Here is a 14,486-nt window from a genome sequence, read left to right as displayed (position 1 = left end):
ATTACCAATTCGCACAGGAATGGTAAAGCTGCCAGGACCCTTAAGCTTTTGAAGAAGCTTGTTTTGGACCCTTGAAGTACATTTCTCAGTAAGTGCAACTGTCTCGAACTCAGTCAATTTCCTCTTGTGAGCCACTATATCTTTTATGTACTTAGCATATTTTGGAATTTCACGAAGTACATCCACCAATGGAATATTCAATTGAACCTGGCTCAACATAGAGAGAAATTTGTTGAACATGCGACCATCATTCTTTTTCTGCAATCTCTGGGGGGAAAGGTGGTGGTGGCCTTGCAGCCTCCACTGGGTCTGAACCTGCATCAATTTTCTTTGACTCGTGTATTGCCTTAGGGATCAGCTCCCTCTCATGTATAGGTTTGTCTTTTCTCTTCTTTGGCACTTCTTCTAGTTCCCTCCCATTTCAGAGTGTAACTGCATTAACTTGAGGGTTCTTCTCTGTATCACTGGGAAGAGCGCCTGCAGGTCTAGTGTTTTGATTTGTTGCTAACTGTCCTATTTGCCTCTCAAGATTTCTGAAATCGGTCCTGAGCTATTGATTATCAAGCAACAACTTCTTCAGCAAGTCATTTGTACTCTCTTCTGTTTGTAGGGGTGGTTTCTGAGGTTGATTGAAATTTCCTTGGGGGCCTATACTGGTTCTGATTCTATTGATTTCCTCCCCATGAGAAGTTAGGATGATTCCTCCAATTTGGATTGTAAGTATTCCCATATTGTGCATGTTGATTCATTGGACCTCTGCTTTGTTGCCCCACATAGTATATAGATTCAGGATTCGTGGGGCACATATCACTCATATGACTGTCACCACATAGTTCGCAACAAATAGACATCTGTTGTACATGTTGCATCTGTTGTGTTTGTTGCATTGCTATTCTATTCATCTGATTTGCCAATTTTGCTATATCGGCTTTCATGGCTGAGAAGTCATCAAGCTCAATCAACCCGGCTGCCTTCTATTTAATTGCCCTTCGTGAGTCCCCATCTCCTTGCCAATTATGGTCATTAGTAGTGAAGTTATTTAGCAAGAGTTGTATTTCACTATACGGCCTCGCCATGCAACTATCCCCACAAGCTGATTCAAGATTCATCTTTGATGCCTCATCTAGCCCATCAACAAAAGTGTGACCCAATACTTCATCAGTCTGACAATGATGCGGGCAGTCTCTGAGTAGATTCTTGTATCTTTCCCAAGCTTGCCTAAGTGTCTCGCCATCTCGTTGTTGGAACCCAAGAATTTGGCTCCTCAGCGACTTTGTCTTCTTAGTGGGGAAAAACTTGATTAAGAATTTCCTTGCTAGATCATCCCAAGTGTGGATTTAGTTCGCGGGCTCCCCTAGATCATCCCAAGTGTGGATTGAGTTCGCGGGCTCCTTTTGCAACCATTCCTTAGCTTCTCCCAACAGTGAAAAGGGAAATAGTGTCAACCTGACATAGTCCTTGGAAACGTTCGGATAATTGTAAGTGTCCGTAATTTTCAAGAAGTTCTGAATGTGCCTCTGCGGGTCTTCATGAGATAGACCCACATATTGCCCCGTGGACTGAATCAGTTGTACCATGTACTGTTTGAGTTCAAAATGCCCCGTGATATCAGGCTTCACAATAGCCCAAGTCATATTCGCAAGATTGGGCCTTGCGGCTTCTATCACCGCACGCTCTTCATTACCTGCCATCTCTATTGGCTGTGGTTGAACTACAATGTCCAACTCTCCCTCTATTCTAGTTCTTGTTTCAACTCCTTCTTCACTCTATGAAGTGTTCGTTCAATTTCAGTATCAAAATGAAGGAGGTTGTTTGCACTTCTACTCCTCCGCATTCAAGAGAAGATCCTGCGTTAACACAAACAAGGCAAACTGAAAATTATACACTTGAACAAATAACTAATAAAAGCTTAACTCAGTCAAGTAGCTAATTTCCAAATCCCCCGGCAACGACGCCAAAAACTTGTTGCGACCAAACACACTCACGCAAGTATACGTGGTCGTCAAGTAATAGAGTGGTGAGTAAAGTATCATTCCCACGAAGACTTATGATTCACTTTTGACTAATTCAAACTTAAATAGCTTATCGATTCAAGCAATTTCTTACAAAATAGATAATTTTCTAATTTACTACCTAAAAACTATCAAGTAATGAAATACTAGAAATCAACCACAACACTTAAATAGTTTTGAATAACAATCAATAGGAGATAATATTCCAGGGTTATGGGTTATCTAACAATCATGTTGCATTCTTAGCTTAAAATAACTAATTGATTTATCTGGATTGTTGATTGACAGGGTTGTTATTACTCATAAGAATCTGTCGAGTCCTTACTCGCCTATTCAAGCTAACTTAATACTTATATGTCTATGGAATTAAGATTAACAAGAATGCATTTATAATTCCTGTATTGCAACCGAGCAAGGCAATTAGGTATATGTCTATCCTAATTGCAAATCCGTTCCCCGATGCCCGAGTTTAAGAACTTGCTCTATTTAATTCTATATGCAATCTAGAGTTCCCACTTTCGAGTTCAACTCTAGATTCGTAGATAGTATTTCACTGTTAGCTACTCAGCAAAATAATTAAAAATAGAATTAAATAAACAACCCAATATCGTAAAATCAACTTCGTCAAATTAAACTTCAAACGTCAACATTCATGTATACCCATGACCCTAGAACAATAGGGTTTTTAGCCACTCATGTTCATACAATCATCAAAAATAATGTTTTCAAACATAAACTCAATGAATACTAGGAAAGGGATGGAAGAATTGATCAAATCCATGCTTCCGAGTGTTTTGCGCCTCCCTCTTCTCTCTAAATCACGTCCCTCCCCCTCAAAAATAGGTTTAGGTTGGCTTTTATATGAGTTGGGTGCGTTTAGGGGTCGAAATAACCGAGTCCTAGTCAAAAAAGGACATTTTCCCGTCTTGAGCGTCCAGGGCAACATGGGGCGCTGGCCCTGGCGCTCAAATATTTTGGCTGCTATAAATTGCGCCACGCTGGTTGTGGCCCTCAAATCTCACTTTTTGCGTTTTTATCTCGATTTCGCTCCAATTCGCGCCCCTTCGTCCCAAATTGCATCCGAATGATCCCTACACATAGAAATACCAAAATTTAGCATAAATAATCATAATAAACATCTCAAATCATCGAAACATGAGCAAAATGTGAGGCGATATATATCAAAATATGTATACATTAAGCCGATTATATGTACTACTAAACAGACTCGAGTATCCTATACTCGAATGCTTATTGAAGTTAATGTTACAAAAGAATTGCCCACTGAAATTGTGGTTATGGATCCTTATGGAAAGAAGTTTCTGCAAACTATAACCTATGACTGGAAACTTGCTTATTGTGACAAATGTTTGGTTGTGGGACACAAATGCACTATCCAGGCACAACCTATAATGCAACAGCCTAATCAGACAAGGAGAACAAGGGGTAACAAGGTTATCACACAAGAACGGAGAACCAAGGGGCCTATACATGTTGCAACTGGACCTCAGGATGCAAAGCAAACTCCATCTGATGAACAACAACTAGAAGGTTAATAAAGTGGAAGTTGCAGATCAAAGAGGAACAACAAAGCTACCTGATCCTAAGGGAACTAGGCTCAACACAACATGATTCCTGGAGCTGCTAGGGAGAAGCAGGATGACAGAGGCAAAGCAGTGCAAAGTCCTGAACTTAACTTCATCAACTTCCCAGTTTTGACTCCCATCCCAGTGAAGAATAGATTTGAAGTTGTGTCAACAAGTAGGCATGAGGAGCAAATACCACCTGGAGATAGAGGTGGAAATACCATGCAACTATGATGAATTAGTTGTTCTGGAACATAAGGGGTGTAAATAAAAGGTATAAACAAAAGAAGGTTAGAGAGTATATTAGAGGAAATAAAAATAAACTAGTAGGACTTATAGAAACCAAAGTGAAGGAAGGGAATGCTCAAAGGATTGCAAAAGTTATTGCACCTGAATGGAATATGCTGACTAACTACAAGGATGCAAGGAATGGAATGATTTGGATACTGTGGGATACCAATCACTTGATTATTAATGGTATTAAAGATGATGCTCAAATGATACATTGTCAAGTAAAAAGTAGAAGAAGTGATATTGATTGCTTACTCACAGTAGTGTATGGCCACAGTGGGTTGGAACAAAAAGAGCCCTCTAGGATAACTTCCAACAACTCTCAATAAGTATAGCAGTACCATGGATGATAGCTGGGGATTTTAATGCAGTATTATACCCTAATGATAGACTATCTTGTAACCCAGAAAGCTACTCAGAAATACAAGACTTTGATGCCTGCCTTCAACACACTACATTGACCGAACTACCTTGGAAATGTGACTACTATACATGGTCTAATAAGTAGCCTGGAGCAAATATGGTCAGCAGTAGATTGGATTGAGTATTTGGCAATTATGAATGGATGATGTCCTGGGGTCATGTGGAAACAAGCTATAGATTGCCTCAAATCTCAGATCATGCTCCTATACTATTAACCCTGACATCCTCCACATGGAAAGGTAGAGTGCCTTTCAGATTCTTTAACATATGGGCAGAACATGAGGACTTTTCTCAAATAGTTGCTAGTATGTGGAGTTCACATAGTCCACAGGGTACTTTGAAATTAGTTTGGGTAAGATTCAAAGACCTGAAACCTGCTTTGAAAGCCTTAAACTCTAAGGAATTCAGGGGCATCACTCAGAGAATTGAGAAGGCTAGAATAGAATTGAGGGACATCCAAGGGAAAATCTCACAAGGGTGCACTGATGCTTTACTGGATAAGGAGAAAAAAATACCACTGAACCTTGAGAAGTGGTCTTTAATTGAAAAGAGTGTCATGCAACAGAAAGCTAGAGCAAAATGAATACAACTTGGAGACTCAAACTCTAAGTACTTCACATCAGTGATGAAGGATCGAACTCAAAAGAAGCAAATCACAGAAATTACAACTTTGCTTGGAGACAAGTTGACTGACCCTGATGCTATCGAAAGAGAGATTGTTGATTTTTATAAAAGCCTAATGGGATCAGCTGCCACTTCCTTACCTGCCATCAATAGAATGTACATGAAGAATGGCCCTACACTATCTCATCAACAAAGAGTTGATCTCTGTGCAGAAGTAACTACTCAAGAGATTGTTGAGAGCCTTAAAGCAATTGGTGATGATAAAGCTCCAGATGCTATAAAAAGCATGGGACATTATCAACACAAAAATCATAGATGCTATAAAAAAGTTTTTCTCAACTGGAAAGATCTATAAGGCCATAAAATGCACCAATGTTACATTAGTTCCTAAAGTGACTAAATCTACCACAGTCAAAGAATATAGACCAATAGCCTGCTGTTCAATCTTATACAAGATGATCTCTAAAATCTTGGCTTCCAGATTACAGAAAGTCATGCCTTACATCATTTGTGAAGCTCAAGCAGGCTTCATCCCTTGTAAAAAAATTGCTGACAATGTCATCCTAGCTCATGAGCTAGTAAAATCTTACACTAGAGCCCAGATATCTCCTAGATGTATGATAAATATTTATCTCCAAAAAGCTTATGACTCAGTAGAATGGATCTTCTTACAATAAGTGATGGAGGAGCTTAGATTTCCTGACAGGTTTATCAGATGGATAATGGAATGCATTAAGACTGTCAACTATACTATCCTTATGAATGGAGAAACCACAAAACCTTTCAATGATGACAAGGGTATTCGACAAGGAGATACTATCTCTCCTTTCCTTTTTGCGATAGTAATGGAGTACTTGAGTAGATCACTACATGAGCTTAAGAAGGAGTCTAGCTTCCAATATCACCCCCAGATGTAGGAAGCTGGACATTACTCATATGAGTTTTGCTGATGATCTCATGTTATTTGCTAAGGGTAACCTATATTCAGTGGCCACACTATATAAATGTTTCTCTCAGTTCTCTCAAGCATCATGCTTACATGCTAATATAGGAAAAAGTTCAGATTATTTTGGTGGGGTGAAGAAGGATGTGAAGGAACAAATATTGACTCATCTGGGATTTGAAAATGGATCCTTACCCTTCAAGTACCTAGGCATTCCTTTGTCTACAAAGAAAATAACTCTCATACAGTGGCAACCTTTGATTGAAAAGATCACTGCTAAGATTTCTTCCCGGACTGCTAAAAAGCTCTCTTATGATGGTCGTGTGCAGTTGGTCCAATCTGTAATCTTTGGCATTCAAGCATACTTGGCTCAATTGTTTATCTTACCTGCTAAGGTATTGAAAATGATAGAGGTACTCTGTAGAAATTACATCTGGTCTGGAACTAACACAATAACCAAGAAGTCCTTAGTAGCATGGGAAAAGATATGTACTCCCAAGTCAACTAGTGGACTTAACCTCATCAACCTGTCTTTGTGGAACAAAGCAGCAATTGCCAAAACTTGCTGGGACTTAGCACACAAACAGGAGAAACTATGGATAAGATGGATTAATATATACTATATCAAACAACAACATCTACAATAGATGCCAATACCACAGCAAGCCGGTTAGATGGTGAGAAGAATAATTGGTTCTAGAGCAACTATACTGCAGACATAAAGTATAAATGATAGCAACAAGAGCATTATTAGACAAGTATACCTACAGCTTCTAGGAGACTTACCAAGAGTTAGTTGGAAATGTCTAATCTTCCAAAATACTGCTAGACCAAAGGCAGTCTTCACTATGTGGTTGTTGCTTCATGGACGATTTCCAACTAAAGATAGACTAGCCAGGTGGGGTTTAACTGTTACCCCTCAATGTATTATGTGTCAAGATCAAGATGAATCAAAGGAAAACCTATTTGTTAAATGCCCATACACTAAAGAACTGTGGGATAAAGTCATGAATTGGGTTCAAAGATCACATATGTCTACCACTTGCTGGGATCAACACCTTCAATGGATCATCAAGCAAGGAAAAGAGAAGTCCAAGAAAGCTAGCATCTTCAAAATGATATATGCTGAGATTTCACATGTAATATGGATCGAAATAAACACATGTATATTTGAGAAAAGGTATCGAGGCAGTGATGTTCTTGTACGGGAGATAACATATATTTGTAATGTTAGAGTAGCTACCCGAGCTAAGAGTTACATACAACAATTTTACCTAGGAACATAGTGGATTCATTAGTTTTATCTGTAAATAGGCATGCTTTGTTTGTCTCTTTTAAGCCTTGAGATAGTTAGTTAAGTTAGCTTGACTATGGATTTGTACAACTCTTCTTTAGTGATTAATACAAAAGAAAGTTAATTAACCAAAAAAAAAAAAAAACTAGTGCGAGTCTGAGACGAACCAGAAAATTTTAGATATAATTTCGTGATTCCAACATGGATAGCTTTGTGTATCAAATAGTTATAAGGTAGTAATAATTAATGAGGCCAGGTCAGGGCTACAGTACGCAAATATCACTTAACCGGCATGGGCACATGTAGAGAGTTCTATGGGACACGTGAACTCATGATCCCATGTCTCTTCCCTAATCATGTATCGTAATGTTATAGGAGTGGTTTTTTCAAAAATACTTAAGTAAATGTATGTGCACCCAGCTCTAATTAAGTATCATATGATGCGATCTTTATTGGATGCAACTCCCTATGCGATGTTGTAAGTTCAAATCTTATATCAATCTTGTTATTTTTTCTCTTTTTTTTTCTAGAACTAGGCGCCCACGTGAGATGGCATGCTGTATTAATTAAGTAGTTTTTCCTTCTTTCTTTTGTTTATTCTTTCAAAAATTTAACACATTGAAATTTCTATTTTTTTTTTTTTTGCAGCGTAAAATCTTACTATGATTAAACGAAATGTGTATAATAAAATTAGTAAAAAATGATAATGTAACATATATTCAAGGGGTTCAACCGATCCCAATATTTTCAATATGAAATATAATATAAATGTAAGAAAGTTACTAGTATTTTAAAAAAACAAAATTAATTTTGAGCTTATTATAATTTTAAAATAATTACTACTATTATTATAATAGTAAAAACTAAAGTAAGGGTGGCAAGCCGGGCCCGGGACTAAACGGGCTGGGACCGTTAGACCAGCTAGAGGTGGGCTCATGCCGGCCTCGTGGGCTGATTCTTAGCTATGAACTATTAGGACCGGGCCCGTTTGGCCCGCCAAGAGACCGGGACCGTACCGGTCCCTTGGCGGGCCCAACGGATATTTTTTTAAAAAAACGAGTTGTTTAGCTTTTGGAAAAAAAGAGCGGTTGGGGGTTTAAAAAATAGCCATTTAAACCCCCAACTTAGTTTTAACCTCAAACTTTTTATTATTACACATTTTCCCTATTTTCTACTATAAATACCCCCTCATTCTTTAATTTGCTTATAAAAATCAATATCAATCTATCAAAATCTCTCTCTAATTTTCTTCTATACTTGCTATAATTATTTACTTTATCAAAAAAATAGTGAAAAAATTGTGAGGTTGCTACTATTACTTACTTTATTCCAAAAAAATATTGAGGTTGTTATAATTTGTGAAAGAATTATGAAGTTAGTGAATTGAAATCTTCAAGTCTTCAACGATAATCAATTTTCAACAAGTTGTTCGTCAATTCTGTAAATTCGTTCTAACTCTTAAGTCTTAATATTATAGTTTTATTTGTTTTATTTATTTGCTATTACTTGATTAATTAAGATGTCTTACTTAAGAAATATTTTTGGTAAAAATAAGAATAAGGAAAAATTCAAGACTGGCGAATCAAGTGGTACTGATGTTCCTCCTCCCCTGCCCCTGGCTCCCCGAACCAAACCCCATACCCGTCCTACACCTGCTATTCTTGATACTGATGATTGTTTATTATAATTTAGTGACACTGAATTTTACCATAATATTGCACCCGACGAACATTTAGACCATAAATTAATGAATGCTCTCTATTCTAATAATTTTAATACTATTGATGAAAATGATGATGAAAAAATTGATCTTGATGAAACTCAATCGGACGATGATATACCCACTAGTCCTGCTCCTGATGCTGATCCAACTAGTGATAACCATGCTAATCCAAATGATGACCCATCTGATATTTCCGTTACTGCCCCTACTTTTTCTAGAGAACATACCAAACGGCAGGAAACATCTCATTTTTGGCCTTTTTTACTCAACTAATTCCAAAAAATAAGGCTAAGTGTAAAACTTGTGGTATGGAGTTAGCTTTTAAATATACTGAATCACGGTCGGGGACGAGATCTTTGGCTAGACACATAAAAAACACACCCTAAACATAACGTCAGATATCAACGTCTGAAAGTTCTGGCCGAAAGGAAAAGTGTACCTAGTCCTAGTTAGGCTGAATAAAATTACCAGACATTGCTTTGAATATCTTTTTACAATATTTTTGTCTTTAAATTTGAATTAAAAAATTAATTCTATAATAAATTTACAAGGCATTGCCTTAGATATTTTTTTTAACATCTTTTTGTCTCTAATTTCTATTTAATTTAAAAAAAATAATTGCTGCTTAGCCGTTGGGCCCGTTGGGAATACGGTCCCGACCCGTTTAATCCGGGACCATGAGTTTGTGGGCCCAGCTCCGAGTTGGTTCCTACAAAAAGTATGTTTAGCCCGAGACCGTTTATTTAAGGACCGGGACCGGCCTGTTAGGCCCATTTATGTTCTGGCCCGACCCACTTGCCACCCCTAAACTAGAGGTTTAAACCGCAAATTTTATATCCTGAATTCATCTCTCTTTGTAATAACACACCTATCTTCCCAAAATCGTTAACCAGAGCGTAAAAATTTGGGGGGGCTCAGCAGAACTAGAGAAGGATAATAAAGAATGAATGAATTAAATAATGGTAGTAGAAATGATTTAGTACAACGTAACAAATTAGAATAAAGACGCAGTAGCATGTAGGAATAAGTCACGCGTGGGCTAAAAATTAGAACGAAATTCATCTGCACAAAGGCGAAGAAGGTCGTCCACAGGAGGCAACTCTTTAAATAACTTGTCAAAATCGTTGAACCCTAAAATCGGACTTGGTTTACACGCAATGGACTCAGTCTCTGCCATTAATAATGTTTCACCATTTTGATAATTCCAACTAGTGTGGCCGCCGTAGGAAGCGGCTGCCGGTGGCTGTGGAGCGGCTGTTGCCTCCAGCTCTACAGTGGAATTCTTGCCGGTTAGCCTCTGAACTACTGATTTGAAGCTGCTGGCATCCGTTTCTATATATTGTGTATTGATTACAATTATCTTCACTGGAACTCTCATATTCTTTGCTGCTTTTGACATTTTTAATTAATTTCTAAGCCTTCTTCTTCTTCTTCTTATTGCTAGCAACGAACACAGCCAATAGCTTCTGCTTTTTTTATGTTAAATGGAAAATGTTGATAAATGGCTTTAAGGAAGAATCGGAGGGGCTGTTTATTTGATTACTGAAGATAATATGTGGGTACGTATTTATAGAGGGTGTAGGATTTGGAAGTATATACGGCAAATAATTGAAGTTTCATTTTTTTAGTTTTTGTTAACGTTGACACTTTGATAGTTTAGAAATGGCGTCGTTAAGAAAGAGTTGACCGTTGTGTGCTGTCTAGAAGGACTGGAGGTGTTAAGTCAATTTCCAAAGCAGATGATATTTAAAAACAAAAAAACTGTCAAAGCACGCATTGGAAGAAAATGTACTATTCTTGCACGACCCACGAAATTGCATCGATTGATATTTGGCTACCAGTTATAGACAAAAATAGGGGGAAAAAATTCGCGCGTTCTCATGCATACAGTAGCTAGGTGGGATTTGTCATAAATATATATCCTAATATTTACCCGAAAAACGGATAGAGTTAAATTTAAATATGGTTCTAAAGATATGTGATATAATTTGATACAAACCGTATTTGAAAATGAGAATACCTATGTTCTTGACAATGAGAATGAGAATAGTTGAGCAAGAAGAACGAATAAGATAAAGTTAAAACAAGCACAAGAGGATATCTTTCAATATGAGAAATAATCTTTTTTGTTACAATGTGTGAGAGTCTGCCCTGCTTACAAGGATTCCCCATTTTATAGTAGAGGGATCCTACTTTATTTAAAATAAAGCAAAGCATAAAGTGGAGAACCCATGATGAATTGTCTCTTCCTCGATTCCTGCCAAGATTCTCTCCCTTAGTGCGGTTGCAACGGCTCTTGTCTGCGAGCTCGATACTGGCTCGAACTCGTTATTAGGCCGAGCCCTCGGCTTTGGTTTGAACTCGACCTGGTGGGTGTAGTGCGTTTCCGACCACCCTCATGTTGCCTTGAGGGTCGATTTGGTCATGGCTCGATAATGGTATCGAGCCGACTCCTCGATCAGCCTTGGAACTCGAAGCTTGTTTTTACTGTTCTTCGGAACTCATCCCAAAATCTCACTCCAGTCGCTTATCATTCGAACTCGATTGAGCGTAGGAGAGCTGAAATCTATTTCGACCGTATACACTTAATTATCCTTGAACCTAATTAAGAGATGAGAAATCCTAATTGAGCATAATTGTAATCTATGAAGTAGCTTAAAGTTGAAAAATGTATGTTTAATTTCGTCAGTACTAGAGTGTAGAAGAAGGTCTCAGTATTAGCATGTTCATACAACAGAGTAAGTTTGTTTAGGTTACACTAAAGAGTTTATGTTCCTTAAAATTGATTCGGCATAAGCATACCATGTAGTATGAAACTTATTTCCAGCAACATTACAACAAATGAATAGCATTAACTATTACAACACTTATAATTCAGTGTCGGAATCTGATTAAATAAATCTGTTAGTACTACACTTTATATTAAAGAGCTTTGTTGCTTGACCGTGCAGTAAAACAAACAACGTAAACGTGCAGGATTTCTAGTGCTACACATTTCGTACTAGGAACCTTTTCAAATGCAACCCCGATTTTAAAGGATTTATGTCAAATGATAGAAGGCAAATAGTCATTAGCATATCATTCAAATTAAAACGTTCAAATTCAAAATTAGAGATCTAAACATCACTCGCCCTAAAATTTACCCACTTACCCTGAAAAAGTCTTCCTTTTCAAATCTCACCAGTTACCATAATATTGGTCAAAACTAGCCTAGAAGTTAGAATTAATAGCTATAAACATAAACAGCGAGGATAGTGGGGTTCTTAAATTGTTATAGTACCAAGTTGTGCTGCCAATGGCAACTTGTTTTTTGTCTTTAACATAATATATATGTTGTCTAATCATAAGTCTTTGACAGAAGGAGTCAACGCTAGTCAACTATTTATCCTACAATGCCTCCTGGCTCTCGTCATGTCTTTTTATGGTGCTTCACGATAAGAAAATGGATTTTAGGATTACTCAATCCCAAATGCTAGTTTACTAGATAAAGTTGACTCAAGATTATATTAAGAGATCAATTACTACATTCACAATAGATATGTGACTCAATACTCCCTCACACGCATAAGACTAGACATCTAGAGCTTGAATAATATAAGATGAGGGCCCAACATTCGGTAAATTATAATGGGAAAATCTTTCATACCATAATTAAAAAAAAAGACTTTCCGCCTAACTCAACTTCGAAAGCTAGCTCTTGAGATTGGCCAAGACTATATTATGAGACCAACTAGAAAATCCACAACTGATATGGGACTCAACACTTCATGATCTTTAGCTTCTCTAATTTTACCTAACTACTCTAGATAGTTTTCAAGACCAAACAAGGAACGAGAGAAATCATAGTTCTTATTGTTGTTTAAAGATGTGTTCCCAGTGATACTCTGTTGTGGGGTAAATTTCATAAATAGTCATATAACTATGATATTTTTTTACTAAAATTATATAATTATATTTTCTCACACAAAAAACATAAAGCTTTCACTAACTCACACAAAAATTATAGTAAGCGAAAAATACTATCTTATGATAATATGTTTTTAGTTTTTATTTTCAGTCTAATAAATAATAAACAAATAAAAATAAAAATGACCAACCTAACCTGACCCAATGCCCATATATAAAAATTAAAATAATATTAAAAGTAAATTCCCCGAAACACTTTTTTTTTTTTTTAGATTTTCATTCAAATTGATAGCATTATTGTTTAAAGAGCTCTCTAATTATCCATACTTTTTATTTCTTTCTCTTTTGTTTTTCGGTCAGAATCACATGCATTCCAAACTAATTTTTTTTGGTGAAGGATTCACTTACGGTATTATATTACTTTATGTATATGGGTACTGCGTTTGGTCGGGTTGGATAATTCCTATTTTAAGGGCAAAAATTGATCGGTCGGTTGAAACTAATTGCATTCGTTAACTAAAAAATATATAAAATATGTATATTATATGTATATAATACATACATATACAAAATATATATCTTATCCGCTATTATTTTTTGGAGCTGCTAAAAAAATATATTTTTCTTATTTTAATTGTGTTATTATTTATTAAACTAAAAATAAATAATAATAAAATGTGAAATAAGAAAATACTACTGAAAATATATGTTTTTCTGTCACAATAATTTTTGTGCGAGTTAGTGAAAGTTTTATAATTTTTGTGTGAGAAAATATAGTTATATGATTTTGGTGAAAAAAAAGTCATAGTTATATGATCATCTATTTACCCCTCCATTGCGCAATCTTCACAATTCTATCTCTTGATTTTGCACATTTAACTTTCAACTTGTCTAATTTAAAATTGGTTTAATCTTAGCTAGATGTACAATAACAAATTCATGACTTTCACCAAATGGTGTTTAACGGGACCCGGTTCTGGACCGGCCCATACCATTATTAACCTGGACCGATGGTAGGGGGCCGAGTAGGGCTGGGTTTGGGGGATTGGGACGTTTATATTTTTATTACCGGTTAACCGGACCAGTCAAACCCGATCAAGGAAAATCACTGTTGAACCGGCCCGGCCCAATTCAACAGTGATTTTCTATATTTTTTTTAATTCATTTGACTGTTGGTAACGGTCAGCTTCCAATTTGACTGTTGCCCAACAGATATTTTGCAAGAATAGCCCTTTTTGGACAATTATTTTAAAAAATAACACTTTTAGTAATTACTAATTTAGCCCTTTGAAAAACTATAAATATACCCTCTCCCCTTCCCTCCCCTCCTCCCCCTTCATTTCTTCACGCATCTCTCATTTCTCAAACTCAAATTCTCAATTCAAGTTAAATCATGCCCCGTGATTCTAGAGTGTGCTATTATGTTTGGGAACACTTTGAGGTGGTAGAAGAAAATGAAGAAGTTCACAAAGTAAAGTGCAAGAACTGTAGTCGAGTCTTAAATCTTCGTCGAAAGTGGGAGGATACAAGCTGTTTAAGGAGGCATATGAAGAGTTGTCTTGAGCATCCTCCAGAAATTCGTATTTAAGATTTTAAGTTGATTTGAGACAATTTGTGTTATTTTAAAATTATTAAACGTATTGTGCTTAATGTTTTAGTTTGTTAGATTAATTTGAAGTATTAT

At 36.6% G+C, this 14,486-nt stretch overlaps 1 protein-coding gene across 1 annotated transcript; it reads right to left on the bottom strand.

The window, feature by feature from the left end:
- Positions 1–9,935: 9,935 nt before the first annotated feature.
- On the bottom strand, positions 9,936–10,295 carry LOC104098338 (VQ motif-containing protein 1). Its single transcript, XM_009605052.4, has one exon. It carries the CDS (start codon positions 10,293–10,295, stop codon positions 9,936–9,938), a length of 360 nt encoding a protein of 119 aa, XP_009603347.1.
- Positions 10,296–14,486: the final 4,191 nt, after the last annotated feature.

This window comes from Nicotiana tomentosiformis, chromosome 7 (genome assembly GCF_000390325.3).
Source record: "Nicotiana tomentosiformis chromosome 7, ASM39032v3, whole genome shotgun sequence".
Lineage (NCBI taxonomy): Eukaryota > Viridiplantae > Streptophyta > Magnoliopsida > Solanales > Solanaceae > Nicotiana > Nicotiana tomentosiformis.
The sequence above is the reverse complement of the archived record's forward strand: the minus strand, read 5'-3'. Positions and strand labels throughout refer to the sequence as shown.